At 42.8% G+C, this 25,143-nt stretch overlaps 1 protein-coding gene across 1 annotated transcript; it reads right to left on the bottom strand.

Moving 5' to 3' along the window:
• Positions 1-569: 569 nt before the first annotated feature.
• spag8 (sperm associated antigen 8) lies at positions 570-24,940 on the bottom strand. The gene is made up of 6 exons (XM_055633171.1): positions 24,546-24,940; positions 16,178-16,346; positions 15,459-15,504; positions 14,441-14,561; positions 10,364-10,426; positions 570-1,420 (listed from the first exon to the last, which is right to left on the bottom strand). The coding sequence occupies exons 1-6, from the start codon at positions 24,867-24,869 to the stop codon at positions 1,334-1,336; spliced, it is 810 nt and encodes a 269-aa protein (XP_055489146.1). The 5' UTR covers positions 24,870-24,940; the 3' UTR covers positions 570-1,333.
• Positions 24,941-25,143: the final 203 nt, after the last annotated feature.

The raw sequence follows: 25,143 nt of genomic DNA, 5'->3' as shown, positions 1-25,143 counted from the left end.
TGGACTTGCTGAAAGCTCAAATTGCTTAGTTCATCAACCTCCTTTGAACTGACATAATGGTTCCAGCGAGTGCCATTCTCGCTTGTCTGACCTCTTGTGCCAACAATATACTTTAGGTTGCCGTGCTGATTTTACTGAGGATAGTAAGGTTCATAAAATAATCGTAGTATTGTGTTTTTCAACTGGATGTGGTTGCTCTGCTCTACAGCAGTTTACCATCATTGCATTTTTCTTATCACCCCACCTAGTGGCTAGCTCAGATCTCCTAATGCTGTTCTGGATGTACTTCAATATTATTGAAATAAATAAAACCTGAAAAATACAATGGCAATTCACTCTCGCATTCCAAGGAGGAGCATCATTGTATTTCTCAGCATAATTGATTTCATCCCATTGCAAGAACTACTTCATCAGTTTTCAGAAAAAATGCAAATCATAAGAACTGCAGAAGCTGGGAATCCAAAACAACAGCAGAAAAACTGAAAGCAATCAATAGGTTGGGCAGCTTCTGTGGAAGCAGAAAGAGAGTTAACGTATCAGATTGAAGACCTTTCATCAGATCTGGGAATGTTTCCATCATTTTTTTTATTTCTATCATCAGTTTTCTGGTCTATTTGTTCTAATACATTGTACAATATTTTAAAATCACACAGCCAACATTTTATAAAATGCAATACCAATAGGATAATATGAAAATCAATTGGCAGAAGATCATAAGGTGATGGTGTATAATGCTCTAGCCAATCGAACATCAATACCCGGAGCAGGGCCTTACATCGCCCAGCGCGGCTTTAAAGGGCCGTGGACTTGCTAGCGCCCGCCGGGGGCTTTGACTTTGACTTTGACATCGGGAGAGGAATGGAGAGCAGGGGAGAGACAAGACTTTGCCTTCCATCACAGTGAGGAGAGATTCACTGTGATGGATGTTTGTGTAAATTGTGTTGGTGTGTGTCTTGGTTCTTTTCTTGTACGGCTGCAGAAGCCAAATTTAGTTTGAACCTCATGTGAGGTTCAAATGACAAATAATGGTATTGTATTGTATATTGTATCTTTAATGGGTACAAACTGTTGGCTGGAATATACTGTTATGTAATTCACTGGGCAGACAGCATTGAGATTCTTCAGTGCATGATACAAAAAAATATTTCCCCATCTCTTATAATGTGATTACTAATTTTATTTTTATTTATATAATTTTTGGAAACTGATAATAAATGAATGATCCAAATTCTCCCTTAAATCAGTACGAAAGTTCTGAAGGATAACAAAGTAAAATACATGCAGTATATCCAACTTCTATAAATGATTAATTTCTATGGCTGGGAGCCTATTGTTAAGTATCCAATGATTCCATTATTGGTTTGGTAAATGAAGTATTTTTTCTAAATGGAGCATTACCGGTCTTCATTTCAGTGACACCCTGTTGGAGATAAAGAAAATAAAAAAATTGTTATTAGTTTTTATGACCAATATTTTTGGTAGAGTATATAACACAATTCATATTATAATTTTGCTGTTAAAAGTGAGCACCATTGATGATGATCCCGTGCAGTACAAGATGCCCCGCTATGATCTCCACAAAGCCATCAAGGCAGCCAAGAGACAATACCGGGACAAACTTGAATCCCTGTATAATCACTCGGATACACAGAGAATGGGGCATGGTCGGAATAGATAACTGGCTGCAAAGCACGGTTAGGCAACATCATTGGTGATAGTGCCACCCTGTCCGATGAACTGAATGCTTTTTATGCTCGCCTCAAGCAGAAGGCCAACAGGGCAATGACACCCGACCCTTCAGACTCAACTGTGCCTCTCCCCAGGGTGACTGTAGCTAGGGTTGCCAACTCTCTCACTCCCAAATGAGGGATAAAAGGTTAAAATAAGGGACAAATTCCCGACGACATAAATACAGAAGGCCTTCATCGAGTCACCGCTGACGGGCTTAACCCATGTCTTTTTTGCTTCCCATTGCTTGTTATCGCTGTAGTCTTTTCTTTTTTGCAGGTTTATCCATATTTGCACATGCCAAACCGACCGAACAACACCAGACGTTACTGAAACATTTTGTTTTGGCAGGAATTAGCAAAATATAGCGTATAACTGATGTGCATAAGGGGGCCTGTGATTGGATGACAGGTGAATCACTCGTGCATGGGGTCAACAGCACATGCAACATGCACACACGCTGTTGTATCAGATCTAGGATTGTGTGCAGTTTTGGTTTCCAAATTTGAGGAAGGATATTCTTGCTATTCAGGGAGTGGTAGGTTTACCAGGTTAATTCCAGGGATGGTGGGACTGTCATATGTTGATAGAATGGGTTTGGGCTTGTATACTCTTCAATTTAGGATGATCTTATTGAAACATAGATTGACTGGATGTTACAATCCCTAAGGTTTTTCACTACAATTGACATTTGGTATACTTGGGGATGACCACTAGGCGATTTTGCTACCAATCAGACCCATCTTCAGTTGTGTACCTCAACGTCACTGGGTGTTTCGGCCTTTTATCACAAGACACCCTCAGTCGAGGCAGGCCCACCGCTGGGTGATCAGACCTGGGTGTGTGTCTTATGGTTAGCTTCTAGATGGTCACGTGGCAGCCCAGACAACATCTTTTCTCTTCAGCCACAGCCAGTGACTGCTCCATTCGGCTTTTTTCCTTCCATCTTCCTCTCTACCGCTGACTATGGCTGGTTGGGCCCATGGACTTGTGTCCGTTGGTGGGACAGTACTTGGTTGAGCTTTGCCTGGGGTGCTGATACCCTGTGGACTGTGGTGGTTAACCTGCCACTGGGCTTCACTCGACTGATTTGGCCTACCTCTTAGAAAGTAATGGTCAATGCGAGGCCCCTCACCAAGCTCTCTCAGGCACTTTTTCCTGCCCTGGTGGATCTTGAGACCCCTTTCTGATGTTATCTTTTCCCAGCCACAGATGCAGCTTTGTAGCTTATGTCCTGCTGGTGTTGCTGCTCTGTCAATTGCTGTGCTAGTTGTCTTATTAATAGTCGATTCCTTCCGTAGCAATATAAGGGTGGATCCAAAACACTGATTAGCGATGGATCCTGCCGGCATGAGGAGCTAGCCCATGCCAGCCCCGGTCAGCAGTCACTCCAGGCCGTCACTTGGTCTTTCCCTGGTTGTTAGCTGCCCTTTCGCAGCGGTCACTGGTTTGATCCAGATGTTCAGATTGATTAGTAGGACTGGATGTTACAATCCCTAAGATTATTAAGGCTTTGGACATGCTAGAGGCAGGAAACATGTTCCCGATGTTGGGGGAGTGCAGAACCAAGTACCACAGTTTAAGAATAAGAGGCAAGCCATTTAGAACGGAGATGAGGAAAAACATTTTCACACAGAGTTGTGAGTCTGTGGAATTCTCTGCCTCAGAAGGCGGTGGAGGCCGGTTCTCTGGATGCTTTCAAGAGAGAATTAGATAGAGCTCTTAAAGATAGCGGAGTCAATAGACAATAGGTGCAGGATTAGCCAGCGCCGCCATTCAATGTGATCATGGCTGATCATCCCCAATCAGTACCCCGTTCCTGCCTTGACTCCACTATTTTTAAGAGCCCTATCTAGCTCTCTCTTGAAAGCCAGATACCCTGCTCCACCGCCCTCTGAGGCCGAGACTTCCACAGACTCACCACTCTCTGTAAGAAAAAGTGTTTCCTCATCTCCGTTCTAAATGGCTTTCTCCTTATTCTTAAACTGTGGCTCCTGGTTCTGGACTCCCCTAACATCGGGAACATGTTTCCTGCCTCTAGTATGTCCAAGCCCTCAACAATCTTATATGTTTCAATGAGATATCCTCTCATCCTTCTAAACTCCAGAGTGTACAAGCCCAGCTGCTCCATTCTCTCAGCATATGACAGTCCCGCCATCCTGGGTATTAACCTTGTCGTCAGGGGTTATGGGGTCAGGGGATATGGAGAGAAGGCAGGAATGGGTTACTGATTGCCACTTTTCATTTCACTGCACATCTCGTATGTGTATGTGACGAATAAACTTGACTTGACTTGATTGTGGGTGATCAGCCATGATCACATTGAATGGTGGTGCTGGCTCAAAGGGCCGAATGGACAACTTCTGCACCTATTGTCTATTGGATCTGCCTGTAAACATGCCCTCTGGTGATTACATAGTACAGATGCTCCTTATGATGCTTCCGCTTACGATATTTCGACTTTACGACGGTGCAAAAGTACAGTGGAAACCGTACTTCGAATTTTGAACCAGACGCGTAACTGATGCACGGAAAGTGACAGGACGTCAGCCAAGTCACCAAGTCCGGAGCAGTTCGTTGACCGACTCGGCCGTGGCTGGGTGAATGATCAGTTGGCCCGGGTGCTGGACTGCACACAAAGCCCAGCCGGAAGGCCAGCTGAGGAGTTTTGGCCCGGGCCGCGCGACGTTGCTCGCAAAGTCCAGCGCTCGGGCCAAAACTCCTCAGCTGGCCTGCCGGGTGGGCTTTGTGTTCTGCTGCACTCAAATTCCAGCACCCCATCCATACACTGATGATCGGCCATGAGAAGGAAGGTTGGTGGTGTTGGCGGTAAGTGAAGGTCTAAAGGTTGGACAGTTGGCCAGGCTGCCGACCGACGGGGCCATGGGTGAGGTGCTGCAGCTGCACTCCATTACTGCACTACGTCGGGACGGGTAAGGCTGGGCTGGACGCGGTGCTCCGACCTGACAATCTCCTCGACCCAAGTAGTAACAGCCAAATACGGGACAAAGGAGGTCCCATATGGGACAAACAAATTTAGCCCAATATACGGGACGTCCCGGCTAATACGGAACAGTTGGCAACCCTAACTGTAGCACAGGTTAGATCAGCCTTCCTGAAGGTAAACTCACGAAAAGAAACTGGACCAGATGGAGTTCCTGGCCGTGACCATAGTAGCTGCGCGGACCAGCTTGCGGAAGTATTTGCGGACATCTTTAATATCTCCCTACATCATTCTGAAGTACCCTCCTGCTTCAAGAAGGCAACCCAGTGCCGAAGAAAAGCGAGACTTCATGCCTAAATTACTACCGTCCTGTGGTCTTGACATGCACCATCATGAAATGTTTTGAGAGGCTAGCTATGGAATGCATTAAATCCAGTCTACCCAATGGCCTTGACCCACTGCAGGTCACCTACCGCCACAACAGGTCCACGGATGATGCCATGGAGAAGAGAGACACCTTCGCCAGACTCCTCTTCACAGACTATAGGTCTGCCTTTAGTACCATCATACCATCCAAGCTTATCACCAAACATTCAGGACTTGGGCTCATCTCTGCAACTGGATATTCGACTTCCTGACCAACAGACCCCAATCAGTTATAGCCCTGTCCCACGGTACGAGTTCTTTCCAAGAGCTCTCCCGAGTTCCTAGGATGTCAGGACTTTCATATGAAGAAAGACTGGATAGACTCGGCTTGTACTCGCTAGAATTTAGAAGATTGAGGGGGGTTCTTATAGAAACTTACAAAATTCTTAAGGGGTTGGACAGGCTAGATGCAGGAAGATTGTTCCTGATGTTCGGGAAGTCCAGAACATGGGGTCATAGCTTAAGGATAGGGGAAATCTTTTAGGACCGAGACGAGAAAAACATTTTTCACACATCTGGAATTCTCTGCCACAGAAGGTAGTTGAGGCCAGGTCATCGGCTATATTTAAGAGGGAGTTAGATGTGGCCCTTGTGGCTAAAGGGATCAGGGGATATGGAGAGAATGCAGGTACGGGATACTGAGTTGGATGATCAGCCATGATCATATTGAATGGCGGTGCAGGCTCGAAGGAAGAAGGAAGGGGGGGGGGGGGGGGGGGGGGGAAGAAGGAAGGGGGGGGGGGGGGGGGGGGGGGGAGGGTAGATAGGGAGGGGGCATCTCTCTCTACCACCCCATCTCCCTCCTCCTCATTTCCATCATCCTCCTCCTCTCACTCACATTCCCTGCCACAGGACCTACCCAGGTCATAGACAAGCGGCTGGGCCTGACACTCAGCCTTGTTCTCGTACTCGGCCCGGCCCTGACTTGCTTCCAGCAGTGGCTTTATTTTCGGCCCCGGGCCCAGCTCTCACTCCAGCACCAGGCTCGGCTGCAACCAGGGCCAGCAGCATCACCCTCGCTAACATGCGTGAGGCGCCGGCAGCGGCCCCCACGCAAATACGCTGGAGTGCCCCTCCCTCCCAGAAGACCGTCCGATCCTGCCTTGTGAGTCCATTTTGACGTCACTTGGGTTTTGAAATGGGTGAGTTTTCGGGCTTTTTAAAAAAACTTTAAATTATTAAAAAGTGCGGAAATATAGGTGGAAATGCAACGGGAAGATGTTTATTGCCTCGACGGAAAAATGTGAACAGAATGTGTGAAAGTGGGAAGGCTTTGGTTTAGTGTTTGAAAGGAAATAGGAAAATAGAAATTGGCACACAAACATACACGCAGATAGCCACAAACAAGACGAAGAGTTTTAGTAATAGTGTAGACAATAGGTGCCGGAGTAGGCCATTCGGCCCTTCGAGCCAGCATCGCCATTCACTTTGATCATGGCTGATCATCCACAAACAGTACCCTGTTTCTGCTTTCTCCCCATATTTCGTTCAAACCTAGGTTTGAATGACAATAAATTGCATTCTATTCTATTCTATATCCCCTGATATTTAAGAGCTCTACCTAACTCGCTCTTGAAAGCATCCAGAGAATTGACCTTCACTGCCTTCTGAGGCAGAGAATTCCACAGATTCACAACCCTCTGTGTGAAAATGTTTTTCCTCATCTCCATTCTAAATGGCTTACCCCTTATTCTTAAAGTCTGGCCCCTGGTTCTGGACTCCCCCAATACTTGAACATGTTTCCTGCCTCCTATCCCTCAATAATCTTATATGTTTCCTCTCATCCTTCTAAATTCCAGAGTATTTCAGTCCAGCCGCTCCATTCTATCAATATACGACGGTCCCGGGGATTAACCTTGTGAACCTATGCTGCACTCCCTCAATAGCACGAATGTCCTTCCTCAAATTTGGAGACCAAAACTTCACACAATACTCCAGGTGTCGTCTCACTAATGGCCCTGTACAACTGCAGAAGGGCCTCTTTGCTCCTATACTCAACACCTCTTGTTATGAAGGCCAACATGCCATTTGCTTTCTTCACTGCCTGCTGAACCTGCATGCTTACTTTCATTGACTGATGTATGAGGACCCCCAGATCTCATTATGTTTCCCCTTTTCCCAACTTGACACCATTCAGGTAACAATCTCTGCCTTCCTGTTTTTGCCACCAAAGTGGATAACCTGACATTTATCCACATTAAACTACATCTGCCATGCATCTGCCCACTCACCCAACCTGTCCCAAGTCACCCTGCATTCCAAAAGCATCCTCCTCACAGTTCACACTGCCACATAGAAACATAGAAACAGAGCTTTGTGTCATCTGCAAATTTGCTAATGTTACTTTTAATCCCATCATCTAAATCATCAATGTATATTGTAAACAGCGGCGGTCCCAGCACCGAGCCTTGTGGTAACCCACTAGTCACTGCCTGCCATTCTGAAAGGGACCCGTTAATCCCTACTCTTTGTTTCCTGTCTGCCAACCATTTTTCTATCCATGTCAGTACACAACCCCCAATACTATGCGTTGTAATTTTTCCCACTAATCTCCTATGTGGGACATTATCAAATGCTTTCCGAAACACTACATCCACTGGCTCTCTTTCCCTTGTCCATTTTCCTAGTTATATCCTCAAAGAATTCCAGAAGATTAGTCAAACATGATTTTCCCTTCGTAAACCCAAGCTGACTTGGACCGATTCTGTTTCTGTTATCCAAATGTGCCGCTATTTCATCTTTTATAATTGACTCCAGCATCTTCCCCACCACTGATGTCAGGCTAACTGGTCTATAATTCGCCGTTTTCTCTCTCCCGCCTCTCTTAAAAAGTGGGATAACAGTAGCTACCCTTCAATCCACAGGAACTGATCCTGAATCTATAGAACATTGGAAAATGATCACCAATGCGTCCACGATTTCTAGAGCCACTTCCTTAAGTGCCCTGGGATGCAGACCATCAGGCCCTGGGAATTTATCAGCCTTCAGTCCCATCAGTCTTCTCAACACCATTTCCTGCCTAATGTAAATTTCCTTGAGTTCCTCCGTCACCCTAGATCCTCTGGCCACTACTATATCAGGAAGATTGTTTGTGCCTTCCTTAGCGAAGACGGATCCAAAGTACCTGTTCAACACATCTGTCATTTCCTTGTTCCACATAATAAATTCACCTGTTTCAGTCTTCAAAGGTCCAACTTTGGTCTTAACTATTTTTTTCCAATTCACATACCTAAAGAAGCTTTTACTATCCTCCTTTATATTCATGGCTAGCTTATCTTCGTACCTCATCTTTTCTCCCCGTATTTCCTTTTCAGTTATCTTCCGGTGCTCTTTAAAAGTTCCCCAATACTCTGGTTTGTAACTCATCTTTGCTATATTATACTTCTCTCTTATTTTTATACTGTCCCTGACTTCCCTCACAAGCCACAGTCACCCCTTACTCCCCTTAAAATCTTTCTTCCCCTTTTGAATCAACTGATCCTGCACTGAATTATTCACAGAAATACCTGCCATTGTTGTCCCACTGTCATCCCTGCTGGGTTATCTTTCCAGTCAACTTTGGCCAGCTCCTCCCTCATCGCTTCGATTTGTAAAGTTAAAAATGTCAATAACTTGTAAAATATACCACTAATCTGAACAAAACCTGATAGACTGCACACCAGAACAATGGTGTGTGGTCATTAAGGTGGGCCAAAAATTGTAGCACTATCATATACCGTTTTGGTGCAATTTCTGGATCACAGCCCGCAGTCAGACAGACATAGAAACAAACATGATGAGTTTTAGTAATGTATAGATAGATATAGATGTCACAACAAAAATACCACTGTCAACCTAGATTAATAAAATTATAAAACATTTGTATCTCTTACACCTAATTTTCATGATTTTAGCCATGTAAACAATATAGTAAGCAACATATATTTAATTTAATATTTGTCCTTAAGTATCTTGCATAACTATGTCACCTAATTTTCAATCTCAAATTTTTTATGATTATTACTGATAGAACTTTCCTTGAATGAATAAAGTAACTTTTTAGTCTACAAATAATTTGTTTTCTGATGCACAGTAAAACAACAGGATTGCAAGACTGAAATATGTCACATTCATAAATCTGCAACATAGTTAGATTGAGAAAGTTAAACTCAAGATATGGTTGTTGAAATAACCTTCTGAGCCTGGTCATTTTTCCATTACTGTTCTAACAAGCATCAAGCAGCTGTCAGTGCTGGCCTCCTCCTCGTACCCCCTGCCTCGTAAATCCACTGCTGTCACTGAGGCTTGTAATTATACACAGCTCCTTTTCAGATAGGAGCACATATACTTAACCACACAAGCCTCCTGGTTAAGACAGAGAGCCCAGTGTGAGCAAATATTCTGAATACTCAGGCTAACCTATCCCACCTGAACCTGGGTAATCCACCAAAAAAGTTTTCCCCGGCATTTTTTCAGATGCAAAGCCATGTAAGTGGATCTGCAAACAGTTCATAAATGGTTAAGGGCAGGATTTTGTAAATGATACAATTTCAGCTTTTTATAATTTATCGGCCCAAGAATGCACACATTTGCAGAGTTGTGGAATTATCCCAGTCCATCACACAGATCAGACTTCCCACCATTGACTCCATCTACACCCCACGCTGTCTCAAAAAAGCAGGCAACATAGTCAAAGACTTGTTCTACCCTAGTCATTCCTTTTTCTCCCTGCTCCCATCCAGTAGAAGAAACAGAAACTTTAAACTATGCATATCAGACTCAGGAACAGCTTCTTCCACTACATTATCAAGCTCCTGAGTGGTCCTTCCATAAGCTAGGGTACTGGTCGATACACCTCTACCCCATGGAGAACATTGGACCGTCTAAGGAATGATGCACTATAATACTGGGAATTATATCCTACACTCTGCATCTTCTCATTTGCTGTATCTAATCTACTTGAGTTTGAACTGATTTTATCTATGTATGACATATCTGATCTGCTGGATAGCATGCAACATAGTATGCTTTTTACTGTACCTTGGTACACATGACAATAATAAACCCTAAACAAGGCATTTTTAAATCAACTAATTACAAAATCAAATTTTTCACTCAATCACTATATTTATAATTAAACACAAAATTCAGAACAGTATATTGTAAACTTTTGTGTTTAATTCTCTTCATGTCATATTGTAGGTACAATTGTAAAGACAATGATCAGAATCCTTATGTCCCATCTTCACCGTTTGCTCAACTGCTTGAAAAATGACTTGTACTCACCTGTACTTGCTTAACATTGTCCGACCAGATTGTAATAGGTTGTTCAGTTTTATAATCATGACGCTGTAAATTATAGTTCACACGTAAATATAAAACAGGCCAAAGTAATATATGATTAACATCAATAAACCATATAGGATAAATAAAGGACATTATAAATTTTTATAGCTAATACAATGAAAAAAGGAATAAACTATTGTTGAAAATTAACACAAAGGGATAGATTAACAGGCAGGAGTCATACAGTATGGAAACAAGCACTCTAGCTCAACTTGTCCATGCCAACCAAGGTGCCCCAATTATGCTGGGCCACCTGCCCACATCCCTCTAAGTCTTTCATATCCACGTACCTATCCAAATGCCTTTTAAATGTTATTATAGTACCTGCTCATTCCACATACCCAACACCCCCCCGTTCGAACCCTCCGCCTTGCCAACAGTTTGTCTGTCTTTACCTTTTTTGTGTTTTAACAATATCTGTTAAATGTATGTTTTTAGTGTTATTTAACATTTTTTGTCGGGGTGTTTGGGGAAACTTATTCTGATCTCTTACCTCGACGGAGATACGATTTCTTTCCGTATCGTATCTCTGTCCGCATTGCAGCCTAACATCGAGGAGTTGGCAGCCTTTGCTGGAGACCGACTTTTGAGAGCTCCAACGCGGGTGCCCACTGGACTTTAACATCACGTATCGCGCAATCCCTTTGCCAGGGAATCGACCTCAGAGCTCCAACCATGGGTGCTTGCGGACTTAAACATCACGGAATCTATGGTCTCTGGTCAGACTGACTTCTGGGGCACCAAACTGTGGGAGTTTCGACCGCCCCGACGCGGGAGTTTCGACCGCCCCGACACGAGAGTTTCGACTGCCCCGACACGAGAGTTTCGACCGCCCCGACACGAGAGTTTCGACACGGGAGTTTCGACCGCCCCGACACGGGAGTTTCGACCGCCCCGACACGGGAGTTTCAATCGCCCCGACACGGGAGTTTCAATCGCCCCGACACGGGAGTTTCAATCGCCCCGACACGGGAGTTTCAATCGCCCCGACACGGGAGTTTCAATCGCCCCGACACGGGAGTTTCAATCGCCCCGACGCGGGAGTTTCAATCGCCCCGACGCGGGAGTTTCGACCGCCCCGACACGAGAGTTTCGACTGCCCCGACACGGGAGTTTCGAGCGCCCCGACACGGGAGTTTCAATCGCCCCGACACGGGAGTTTCAATCGCCCCGACACGGGAGTTTCGATCGGGCCGACGCGGGAGTTTCGATCGGCCCGATGCGGGGACTTCAACCGCCGGCTGCGGGAGCTTTGATCGCCCCAACAGAAGGTTCAACTGCCCTGACCACGTGAGAATAAAGAGGAAGAAGATTGGACTTTTTTTGCCTTCCATCACAGTGAGGAATGTGGGGAATCTGCTGTGGTGGATGTTTATGTTAACTTTTTTGTAGTTGTGGATCTTGTTGCTTTTTTTGTATGGCTGTATGGTAATTCTCATATCACTGCACCTTAATTGGTACACGTGACAATAAAAGACCATTGATCTTTGAAAAAGTTGCCCCTCAGGTTCCTATTAAATCTTTTCCCTCTCACCTTAAACCTATGTCCTCTGGTTCTTAATTCCCCTGCCATGCCCTGACTGTGCATTCACCCTATCTATTTCACTCATGATCTTATACATTTTTATAAGATCACCCCTCAGCCTCCTGTGCTCCAAAGAATAAACTCCTTGCCTGCCCAACTTCAACCAACCAACACCACTGGCAGCCATTCCAGGCACTCACCACCCACTGTGTAAAAAAACTGCCCAGCATCTCCTTCATACTTTGCTATCTTCATCGTAAAGTAATGCCCTCAAGTAATTGATTTTTCCATGCTGGGGAAAATGCTCTATCCACCCTATCTATGCCTCTCATAATTTAATATACTGCTATCAGATCTCCTGCAACCTCCAGAGAAAACAATCCAAGTGTGTCGAACGTCTACCAGTAGCTAATACCCCCTAGCACAACAGAGGATGTACTTCCTGCGGCAGCTGAGGAAGCACAATCTGGCACAGGCAATGATGGTCCAATTCTATATGGCCATCGTAGAGTCTGTCCTCACCTTCTCCATCATGATCTGGTGTGGCTCAGCCACCAAGCACGACATTCGGATAACCAAAAATCTGTATCCTCCTTTTGCTCTGGTATTTTATTTAATTCACATGTTTAATGGATACTATTTTATTATTAATGTTTTATGTGTCATTCCTAACTGTTACTGTATGTCATGTTGTCACTTGTGGGAGGACACCAAGGCAAATTATTTTGTATGTGAATATACTTGGCCAATAAACGTTAATTCATTTATTCATATCACAAAAACAGAGGTCCCAGCACAGATTCCTGTGGAACTCCACTGGTCACAGAATTCCAGCCTGAATATTGTCGTTCCACCACAGTCTATCTGTAAGCCAGTTCTGAATTCATCCATCCAAGACACTGTTACTCTCTTAATCTTCTCGAACAGCCTACCATGGGGGACCTTATCAAATTCCTTACTAAAATTCATGTAGAAAACATCCACCATTCTACCCTCATCAATCAGCTTCATTATCTCCGCAAAAAACTTGATCAAGTTAGTAAGATACGACCTATCTTAAGCCATGCCGACTGTACCTGATTTGCTTCCAAATAAGAGTTAATCCTATCCTGAAAAAAAACCTCTCCAATAGCTTCCCTACTACTGACATTAGAATCAATTTCCTGGACTATCTCTACTTTCATTCTTAAATAAAGGAACATTAGCTTATTTCCATTCCTCTGGGACCTTGCCTGTGGCTAGAGAAGATACAAAGATCTGTTGAGGCGCCTGCTCTCTCCTCTCTTGCCACTCCCAATAACCGGGGGTAATTCCTGGGGATTTATCTGATTAATCTCAAACTGGCCTTGCATATTTGTTATCTCCTCATGGTCCTCCATGTCCTTCTCCTTGGTGAAAACAGATGTAAAATACTTGTTTAGTACATCGCCGACATCCCAACTCCCAAGCACAAATTCCTTTCTTAATCCTTTAGCAGTCCTACCTTCTCCCTGGTCACCCTCTTATTTTTAATATACGTTTAAAAAACTTTTGCTTTTTTTCTTGATCACCTTCCTTTTTCTTTTTGACTAAATGTACAATCTCTTCTGTCATCCGAGATTCCTTTACTTTCCCATCCTCATCTCTCTTCCTCATTGGAACATGCCAGTGCAACTGATCTTGACACGATTTTCACGTTTGATGCAGACTGGGACCGCCTGTTGGGCCCCCCTTCATTCTCAGCTGCCCCCGAGAGTTGAAGCACATCTAGTTTTCCCGAAATGTGGCTGTGCGACAGGGCGTTTTTTTTATAGACCGTCAATTTTTAAATTGACCTCCACTTGCAATATACAATAGAGTTGTTTTATTTTTAGTCGTGTTATGGACAAACTTTTTGCTGTTGAACCTATGTGACTGTGATATTGCTGTATGTAAGATTTCATTGCACTTGTACTTCAATCATCTCAATTTGACCAATGAAAAATCAATTAAAAAATACAGAAACATTTCTGCTTTCTTTTGATGTGGACCCAGTCTGTGTACAAATCAGTACTCAGGACCTTATGTGCATAGCAGTAACTATTCCCATTTAGACAGATTTCTGGGGTGATCAAGGACATGTTCAACATATAAATCTTGAAAATGAAAATGGAAACTGTTTTAGTCCAGGTCAGATTTCAATATAATTACAAAGTGTAATTCTTTTTTTTTTTTTTTTTTTAAGTACTCTTTGAAGAATTTTTAATTCTAAGCACCTACATTAATTGCATTAATACATTAATTGCTGGAAGATATTTATCAAAGTTATTTATCGCGTATAAAAGTTTATTTAATTATTTTACTCCTATCTACACTTTGAGAAATGCTCACATGTGTTTTTTAAATAGTGCTGCAGGAAATAGCTAGACCGTTCCGCCTTTTCCATGTTTGGATGGCTGGATTTTCTTCAGTTTATTTGTACCAACTATTGAGGCATGAACTTAAATAATCAATGTCTTATGTTCAGGTCTTACCATAACAGGAGGATATGGAACAGACTTAAAGCCTTCCATTTTGAAGTCTGTTTGTGTTACAGACAGCGCTTCCATCGGTTTCATCTCAAAGATCGCTTCATGTTCATCATATACTTCCTTGCTGAAATATGAACAAAGGTACAAGAACATAATGTTGCAAACGGGCCTGCTTAGTGATGTATCAACTACAATGTATACCATCATCACTGAAAGGAAGACAAAACATAATTAAAGCAAGGCTGTGTCTTCCATTCTATATCAAATTCTCAGATGCCACGTATGGTTTGCACATGGCAGCAGCAGCCAGATGAAACAGAATAGCTGGATTGAGGTCTATCTGTAAATGTCAAGTCCCATAATAAGCTAAGGAAATGTCATTCAATTAAACCATCAAGAATATGGCAGGTCAGTTATTTGTGTCAAGGAAGCAATATATCAAAGGGGGTTGAAACAGATGTGCATTATGGCTAAGATTTCCAAGCTGGTTTTGAGAAAGCAACTTTATACACCTATAGAACATGGTGTTACAGTGGTCAAAACCAACCCAAATGTCTAGTTATTTGAACCAACACAAATGAGGTTTTCAAATTTCACCCTTCCAATTAATTTCAGAAATTTGTAATTAGCCAAATAGACGATAGGCTAGAATTAGAAACAAGTCCAATAGTGAATGTTACAGCAGTAAAGCATAAGCAATTTTTTGAAATCAACTTGATCAACATAGAATTAATCATTAGAATTTAAAAGAAAAATACAGTTTTACATTTATAATAGCTGTTTAAAAAGGAACAAGTTATTAATCATTTTGGCAAGGGAAAAATAAGATGTACCAGAAGTCAAACTTGAAATCGGTTAATATAACAACAGTTTAGAACTGAAAACAATCAGTATGAATTTTGTCAGATGTGTCCAGTTACCATACAGCTGTAAAGATCTTTTGGAATGAAATAGATTGCTATATGTTTGATAAATTGATTTTTTTTCCCCTCTTGTTTAATGCCCAACCCTTTATATTTACCATATCTTGCTATGCAAGTACTTTTCAATGAGTTCTTTCTTGATTCCTGGACAAAAAAAATGATATATTTAAAACAACTATATATAGTTAACAAGTTAATATTAACCATTTATACAATATCCATGTCAACAACAGTGCATCATAATATATTTTGAAGTTTAATTTAATTGCCAACAGACAAAAATAGATCTCGGCAAGAGTTCCCACAGGTCAGAAAAATAAAGTCAGATACAGGAAGGGAAGACAGTTAGACCTTTTATTTAATACATTGGTTGGGCTACCGGCAAAAGTTGCTTCAATAAGCAATCAGGTTGGATTTAGAGACCAGTATGTAGAACATGATATGAAGAGATGAGAGAAGGTAGACAAAACTGCTGGAGAAACTCAGCAGGATGAAGAGATGATGAGATTGAGAACTATAAAAAAAATAATATATAAAAAATATAAAATATAAAATAATATTAAAAAACTACTAGACCTGGTAGGTTTATTGTCTTCTTATCGCTTAGATACCTACACAACTTTGTTCATTATTTACCAGAAAACATTTTAGTTCTTTTCATTGGATATAAAAAATGCAGCAAATAAATTTAGATGATAATTCGATTCTTAAATTATAGTTTAATAACCAAGCCAAATCTTGTACATAACAACCACTGTATAAGTATAAGAAATGTATGGCATTAAAACCAATTCCCCTCATTTCAACCCATAATTACCTCTTTCCCGTTCTATTGGTCCCCTGGGAGGAGTATAATATTCTCTATACGTAGTTACGTCCGACATTTTTGACCAGTAATCAATACTAAGTAGACCTTTATGCCCATTCTTGAAAGTTAAAGCATTTGTGACCTTAGCGTCCTGCTGATCTATAGGAGCTGACATTCGCTGGAATAAGAGTTGAGAAAAAAAGAAAATTAAAGATAACATTTTTAATACACATAATGAAAAATTAAGTTTAGAAAACAAAGAATATTAAAAAATCTTAAAACATAGAACAATTCAACACAGACACAGGCCCTTCAACCCACTATGCCTGTGCCAACCGTGCTGCTAACAAACTAATCCCATCTCAGAGAGTCATACAGCACGGAAAAAGGTCCTTCAAGCCAACCAATACGCCCATCTGAGCTAGTCCCAATTGTATGTTTTTGGCCCATATCCCTCTCAATCTTTCCTATCCATGTACCTGTCCAAGTGTCTTTTAAATGCCATTATAAAAACTGTCTCAACTGCCTACTCTGGCTCATACCATATACCACCACCCTTTGAGTGCAAAATGGTGTCCCTCAGGTTCCTATTAAATATTTCCCATCTCACTTTAAACCTATGTCCCCTGGTTCTTGATTCGCCTTCAATGGATAAAAGACTCTCGGCCTTCACTGATCTATTCCCCTTATGACTTTATACACCTGTGTAAGATTAATTCTCATCCTCCTGTGAGCCATTTACCTGCATGTGATCCATATCGCCCCAATCCGTGCCTGTCTAAATGCTTCTTCAATGTTGCAATCATATCACTTCTACCACCTCCCCTGATAGCTTGTTGGAGAAACCTACTACTCTCTGTGTAAAAGACTTGGCTCGTAAACCTCTTTAGAACATTCTCCCTCTCACAAAGCTATGCGCCCTTGTATTTGATATTTCCACCCTGGGGAAAAACACTGATTAGCTACCCGATCTATGCCTCTCATAATTTTATACATTTCCAATAGGTCGACCGTCAGCCTCTCTGCTTCTGAGAACACAATCCAAATCCAAACAAATCACTCCTTGTATTACACTATAATCCATGCAACGTCCTCACGAAACTGAAATCAAGAAGCACAAAAATGTCATATCCTTGATGCCTTCTGCGTTATCACTGGGGACATCAACCAGGCCAGCTTGCAGAAGTATCTGCTGTATTACCATCAATCTATCACTATCAACACTAGTGAACCCAACACACTCAAGCACAATTATACCATCGTGACAAATGTCAATTGCTCCATCCCTCCTCTGCTCCTGATTGTGGACTTTGGAAGGAGTAGGATGGGGACCCACAGTCCCGTTTATATCAACGGGTCGATGGTTGAAAGGGTCAAGAGCTTCAAATTCCTGGGCGTGCACATCTCTGAAGATCTTTCCTGGTCCGAGAACACTAATGCAATTATCAAGAAAGCTCATCAGCGCCTCTACTTCCTGAGAAGATCACGGAGAGTTGGTTTGCCAAGGAGGACTCTCTCTAACCTCTACAGGTGCACAGTAGAGAGCATGCCGACCGGTTGTATCGTGGCTTGGTTCAGCAACTTGAGCGCCCTGGAGAGGAAAAGACTACAAAAAGTAGAAAACACTGCCCAGTCCATCATCGGCTCTGACCTTCCTTCCATCGAGGGGATTATCGCAGTTGTTGCCTCAAAAAGGCTGGCAGTATCATCAAAGACCCACACGATCCTGGCCACACACCCATCTCCCTGCTACCTACAGGTAGAAGGTACAGGAGCCTGAAGACTGCAACAACCAGGTTCAGGAATAGCTACTTCCATACAGCTATCAGGCTATTAAACCTGGCTCGGTCAAAACTCTGATTATTAATAACCCATTATCTGTTATTTGCACTTTATCAGTTTTTATTTATTCATGTGTGTATATATTTATATTATGGAATATGGACACACTGATCTGTTTTGTAGTAAATGCCTACTATGTTCTGTGTGCTGAAGCAAAGCAAGAATTTAATTGTCCTATCGGGGACACATGACAATAAACTCACTTGAACTTGAACTTGAAATCTGACCACCTGGCTTATGCTCCTTCTTGCTTAGAACGGATCCTGGTGTAACTAGTCATGAACCTTTCTAAAGTGCATCTGCACAAGTTTGTTTGAGTATTCATGCGGAATCACTTTAAACTTTAAAACAAAAGTAAAGGCATCTTCTTTGTGATTATAAATATGTACCATGCTCAGGACAGGTCATCCGAGATATTAATACACAGGAATTAGAAACTGCCAATCTCTCCACCACTGATGCCCACCAATGAAAATTGGCAACACAAGAGAACACAGTTGTGGGAATCTTGAGCAAAAATCTTGAGCAGTGCTGCACAAACTCAGCAGGTGGGGCATAATGTGCACAGGAAAATGTTCCGTCATATTTCTGGTTGAGGTGGAGTAGAGGGGACAAAACCCCAAATTAGAGTTAGCATGGGGCTAGACCTAGCAAGAGATAGGTCAATACAGATAAGGCGGGATGATTGGCTGATTGGTGGAAATAGTGAAAAAGGCAAGAGTTGGAGAGGGGGCCATCAGGTAAGGAAAGAAGAGGTGCAAAATCTGGACTGAGAGGGAGGGTATGGTTGGAAGTGGACAATGGGGAGGACAGAGAGAAGAAAATAGAACTAGGGCACTTGGGGATGGGAGCATAAGGAGGGAAAAAGAGCAGGATGATGGGGTGGGGGGAGAAATGTGTGTGCACCAGGCTGACCTGGGGTTGGGTGAAGGTGATAGAGAATGGTGCGGGGGGGGGGGGGGGGGGGGATGGGCGGTTGGGGTTAGGGGGGTACAATGAGAAATTGGAGAATTAAATGTTCATACAATTGGATTATAAGCTATCCAAGCAAGATATGAGGTGATATTCTTCTAGTTTACGTTGCCTCACTCTGGCAGAGGATGCCAACAACAGAAAGGTCAAAATGGGAAAGAGGGTTAAGATTGATGCCCACCTCGGCGGACTGAGCACAAGTGTTTGGCAAAATACTTGCTTAGTGCACCCAAGGTAAAGGAGGCCACATCCGGAGTTCCAAATGAAAGACACGCTTGGAAGAGAACTTCTGTCTCACCGGGAAAGGCTGTGGTAGTGTAAGACGTGGTGTTGGAACAGGTGTCACATCTCATGCAGTTACAAGGGAAAGTGCATGGGAACTGGAGGGTAGGTACAGCCAACATAATCAAAGACCTCTGCCCCACTGCGGCCAATGGACTTTGTCTCTGGAACTGTTGTGCCACAATATTGAGAACTATACTTTGAGCTACTTTCTGCACTCTGTACAGTTCACCCGACTCTGTCTATTGTACTTGAGTTTGGCATGATTGTATTTATGTACAATATATCTGATTTGATTTGATAGCACACAAAACAAAGCTTTTCACTTGTGTCAGTACATGTGGCCATAATAAACTTAACCTAATCTGTACCACAGAATTGCTTAGAGAGTAGTCTCTCTGGAAAGCAGAGGGGTGGAGACTTTTCTTTTTCACTCAACGGGTGGTGGATATATGGAATGAGCTACCAGAGGAGGTAGATGAGGCAGGTAACATAACAGCATTTAAATGATGGCTACATTGAAATGAAGATATTAGAGGGAAATTGGCCTAGTGGAGGAGAATGGGATTAACTTCGATGACGCATCTTGGTCAGCATGGACATTGGCTAAAGGGTCTGTTCCGCACTGTGTGATAAGGGAATAAATAGCATTTAGTGCAAGATAAAGCCAGTTACGTCGAAAAAAGATCATCCGAGGGTCACCAATGAAATAGATAGCAGTTCAGGATGGACTGTGTCTCCGCCAACTCTCACCAGCTAGAGTCACACATACTAGAGTCATACGGTTCAAAAACAGACCTTTCAGCCCAACTTGCCCATATGCCTCGAAGCGTTTCCTATCAGTATACCTGTCCAAATGTCTTTTAAACATAATTATAGTACACGCCTCAACCACCTCCTCTGGCAGTTGGTTCCATATATCCACAACCCTCTGTGAAAAAAATTGCCTCTATTATTTTTTTTTCCTCTGCACTTATCTGCATTAAACTCCAGTAGCCATTCTTCTGCCAACATGCCTAGCTGATCAAGATCCTGCTTTAATTTACTGTTGTACAAGACATTGGTGAAGCCAGATTTGTAAATATCACCAACAACTTATCCTGGAACACTCATAATCGAAGCAATGGCTGAGAATATACATAAATGCCTCAGAAAGCTTAGGAAGTTTTTTCAGTTCAGTTCAGTTTTAGTTTATTGTCACGTGTTCCGAGGTACAGTGAAAAGCTTTTGTCGCGTTCTAACCAGTCAGCGGAAAGACAACACATGATTACAGTCGAGCCATTCACAGTTTACAGATATAAGCCAGTAAAGTCGGCTGACGGTCACCGATGGAATAGATAGTAGTTCAGGACTGATTGTTGTCCTCAATAACTCTCACCAGCTTCTACAAATACAGCATAGAAAGCATTCTATGGGATGCATCATAGCTTGGTTTGGGAACAGCTTCATCCAAGACCGCAAGAGATTGCAGAGAATTGTGGACGCAGCCCAGACCATTACACAAACCAACCTCCCTTCCATTCACTCCATTTACACTTCATGCTGCCTCGGCAAGCCCAGCGGCATAATCAAGGATGAGTCTCACTCCCTTGTCACTCCCTCTCCCATCAGGTAAGAGGTACAGAAATGTGAAAATGTTCACCATCAGATAAAGAGACAGTTTCTTCCCAGGTGTTATCAGGCAACTGAACCATCCTATTAACAACTAGAGAGCAGTCCTGAGTAATCATCTACCTCACTGGAGGCCATCAGACTAACTTTAATCAGACTTTATTGGACTTTATCTTGCGCTAAATGTTATTCCCATTATCAGGTATCTGTACACTGTGAATGGCTCGATTTTAATCATATGTATTGTCTTTCCGCTGACTTTAGCACGCAACAAATCTTTTCACCATACTTCAGTACACGTGACAATAAACTAAACTACTTTGTATAATTGTGTTCAGTTTTGGTCACACTGCCAGAGGAAGGATGTTGTTAAACTGGAAATAGTGTGCAGAAGATTATAAGAATAGGGGACTAGTGTAGATCGGTCTAAAGAAGGGTCTTGACTCTAAACATCACTTATCCATGTTCTTCAGAGATGCTGCCTAAATTGCTGAGTTACTCCAGTACTTTGTGTTCTTTTGTAGATGGGGCAACGGTCAGCATGGGCAAGTTGGGTCAAAGAGCGTATTTCCGAGCTGTATAATTCTATGACTAATTTATGAGAACCATCCTCACTGTCATCCTCATCTAGTCAAGTGTCATCTACAAAATTACTAATTATGCTTTATACACTCTTATTCAAACTGACTTTGTGAGAAAACCCACACAGCAAACTCTACATACACGGGACCAGAGGTTAGGAGTGACTCTGGGTGGTTGCAGCTGCCAGGTAGTATCTCTACTATTTGAACCACATATGTGCAGAAAAATGATGATATGGCAGAGGACCATGTATGATCTAGCCAAAATGCGCAGGTTCGACATGTTGTATGGCCAAGCTCTGCTCCTATTAATATCTATTCGCATACTAAAACAATAGGTGTCGAGAAGCTCAGATCATTGTTTCCTAAGTATATTGTTTAAAAAAAAAACAATTTGCATTGTAGTGCTTCACAAGTCCATCTCCAGATGTTTGAAAGTGCTTTACTAATGTCTAATAAATTACACTGTAATAATGACAAAACAATCTGCTCTTTGAAGCAATTGAGCGATGGATAAATATTGGCCAGGACAATTTTTCTTTGAAGAACTACATTAGGATATTTTATAATAAATGAAACTACAGATCATGCACAAAAAAAAAAAAAATTAACCATGGAGCATTCATTAAAAGATAGACACAAAATGCTGGAGTAACTCGGCGGGACAGCATCTCTGGAGAGAAGGGGTGACGTTTCGGATCGAGACCCTTCTTCACACCTTCCTTTGAATAGCATTCATTCAATTCAGGAAGTGGGATGGAGTACATGCTCCAGTCTATATCAACGGTGCAGAAGTGGAAATAGTCAAGAGCTTCAAATTGCTGATGTGCATATAACCAACAATTTGGCCTGGTCAAAACAAATTGGTACTGCAGCCAAACACATACCAATGCTTCTACTTTCTCAGACATCTATGAAAATTCAGTTTATCTCCAATGAGTTACCAATTTCTATAGATGCACCATAGAAAGCATCTAGTCTGGATGCGTCACAGCTTGGTATGGCAACTGCTCTACTGAAGACCACAAGAAATTGCAGTTACAAATGCAGCCCAGACCATCACACAAACCAGCTTCCTCCCCACTGACTCCGTCTATGCTTCATGCTGCTCTCTCCCGTTGGGCAGAAGATACAAAAGTTTGAAAGCATGTACCACCAGATCCAACTGCAGCTTATTCCCCACTGTTATCAGACTCTTGAGTAGGTCTCTCATAAGCTTGGGATGAATTGCCTGGTCTTCCAATCTACCTTGTTGCAGTTCTTGTACTTTTTCTCTGCACTTTCTCTATAGCCATATTCTGTTCACTTCTATTCTAACACTACCTGATGATCTTATGTGTTGTATGATGTTATGGCCTGATGATGCCTAGGTTTCCTGGGTCGCCTGGGTTTCAGCAACTAAGTTACATAGAAAGGTTGAACAAGTTAGGGCTTTATTCTTTGGAGCGCAGAAGGTTAAGGGGGGGACGATAGAGGTCTTTAAATTGATGAGAGGGATAGACAGAGTTGACGTGGATAAGCTTTTCCCACTGAGAGGAGGGAAGATTCAAACAAGGGGACATGACTTGAGAATTAAGGGACTGAAATTTAGGGGTAACATGAGGGGGAACTTCTTTACTCAGAGAGTGGTGGCTGTGTGGAATGAGCTTCCAGTGAAGGTGGTGGAGGCAGGTTCATTTTTATCATTTAAAAATAAATTGGATAGTTATATGGACGGGAAAGGAATGGAGGGTTATGGTCTGAGCGCAGGTATATGGGACTAGGGGAGAATACGTGTTCGACACGGACTAGAAGGGTCGAGATGGCCTGTTTCCGTGCTGTAATTGTTATATGGTTATATGATCTTATGGATTGGATAATCCATAACACAAATGTTTTAATTGCATCTCAGTACACATGTCAATAATAAACCAACACTAATATCCCACTTTCACATCAGACTGGATTGCTGACATAGAGTCTGAACAGACTGGAACGGAGAAACGGATGTTGTTGATAAATCAAGAGTGTTTTGTTGTCATATGTCTCAGATAGAACAATGTAATTCTTACTTGCAAATTGGCATAGTTCTGGAACTTAGTGGAACACTTGTTATTTCTAAGCGAGACCTAAGCACATCTAGAATCTCTCAATGTACAGATATAGAGAACGCTTACCTTTAACAACATGGGAGTTGACCTTAGGCCCACTGCCCATACATACTAGCTCCGAGCAGAGCAATCCCATCAGTCCCATTTCCAAACTTTTTTTCTCCCCAATAGCTCAACAACCTATTCCCTCTCAGATGCCCATCATCCCCCCATTTTATTATTTTGTCACTTGTTTATACTAGAAAGTTTAGCACTATAGGTCGGAAGAAGGGTCTCGACCCAAAGAGTCAACTATCCATACTCTCCAGAGATGCTGCCTGACCTGCTGAGTGACTCCAGCATTGTTATTTCCTTTTGTATACAAGGGGTTTATCGTCGGATGCTACATAGCTCTCTGGGATATGACTGAAACCAGGGGATATGCAGACAATAACAGACAGAACATGCAAACACCATACAGGCAGCACCTGAGATCATGCACAAACACAGAATGGTGAACCACTTCCTAATGACCCACTATGCTGTCTCATTGTTGACAAAGAAGCCCTCTGTGGCATTGGTATGGGGATACAAATAAACTGTTAACGTTAATGATATTGACCTATGCCATATTAGCATACATGTCCTCAATCCCCTACTATGAAAGGTCTATCGGAGTAAAAATGTCCGGCCATGCTTGTTGTAAGACTCACATACAAGTTATAGTTATAACTGGTATCCATGATATTTTTGGCAGATATCCATCGTCTCAATAAATAAGCACCGGAAACTGGTGGTGCTACAAAACCAAAGTATTGCTGATGCTGGAAATATGAAATGTAATGAAAACACAGAAAATGCTGGAAATACTCAGACAGGCAAATAGCAGAACCATGCCGATGAACTGAGATGGTGGTTGAGGGAGAGGACAATAAACGGTGAAATAAGTTGTTTTAATTGCTGACTGTAAAACAAAGGTTTGGGTAACTGCACGTCAGCTCCTTTCTCAAGGTTCAGTACCTCTTCCAGCCAGTTCCCAAGTAGGCATTTGTTTTTAATGCGATCCTTGTTGCTCTCCGGTGCAGGATCATCCCTGGCCTCCGTCGGAACTTGCCCGTCGCCATCCTCCTCGCAAACACAGATCTCCTGCTGCGGCTGCGGCTGCGGCTGCGGAGACTTCCCTGTCTCTTCGACTTCACACTCGCCCCGCTCTCCCGCTCCACCTGAGCCTGAGCCAGTCCCAGTCCTACTGCCGTCGGCCGTTTCTCTTTCGCCGCGACGGATGCCATCCCACAGAGGAGCCAACTTGCTGGTCAACCTCTCGTCGCACACCACCTGCTCCATTGGCAGTCACCGGCGGGGACTGGGGCTAGGCCCGGCGCCTCGGCACTAGAGAGTAAACGGCGCGTTACCATGGCAACCGTCAATGCAAGAGGGAGCGGCGCGGCCGACGTGACCACGGTAAGCGGAGCAACCCACCCACCCACGCTGTAATAAACCACCCTGGCCTTCAACCCTCACCTGCACCATCACCTCCCCGAGGGGCTCCCATAAAGTCATAAGCGATAGGAACGGAATTAAGCCATTCGGCCCATCAAGTCTACTCCGCCATTCAACC

This window comes from Leucoraja erinacea, chromosome 1 (assembly GCF_028641065.1).
Source record: "Leucoraja erinacea ecotype New England chromosome 1, Leri_hhj_1, whole genome shotgun sequence".
In the NCBI taxonomy this organism is placed as follows: Eukaryota; Metazoa; Chordata; class Chondrichthyes; order Rajiformes; family Rajidae; genus Leucoraja; species Leucoraja erinaceus.
This window is presented reverse-complemented; position numbering and strand designations above follow the sequence as displayed.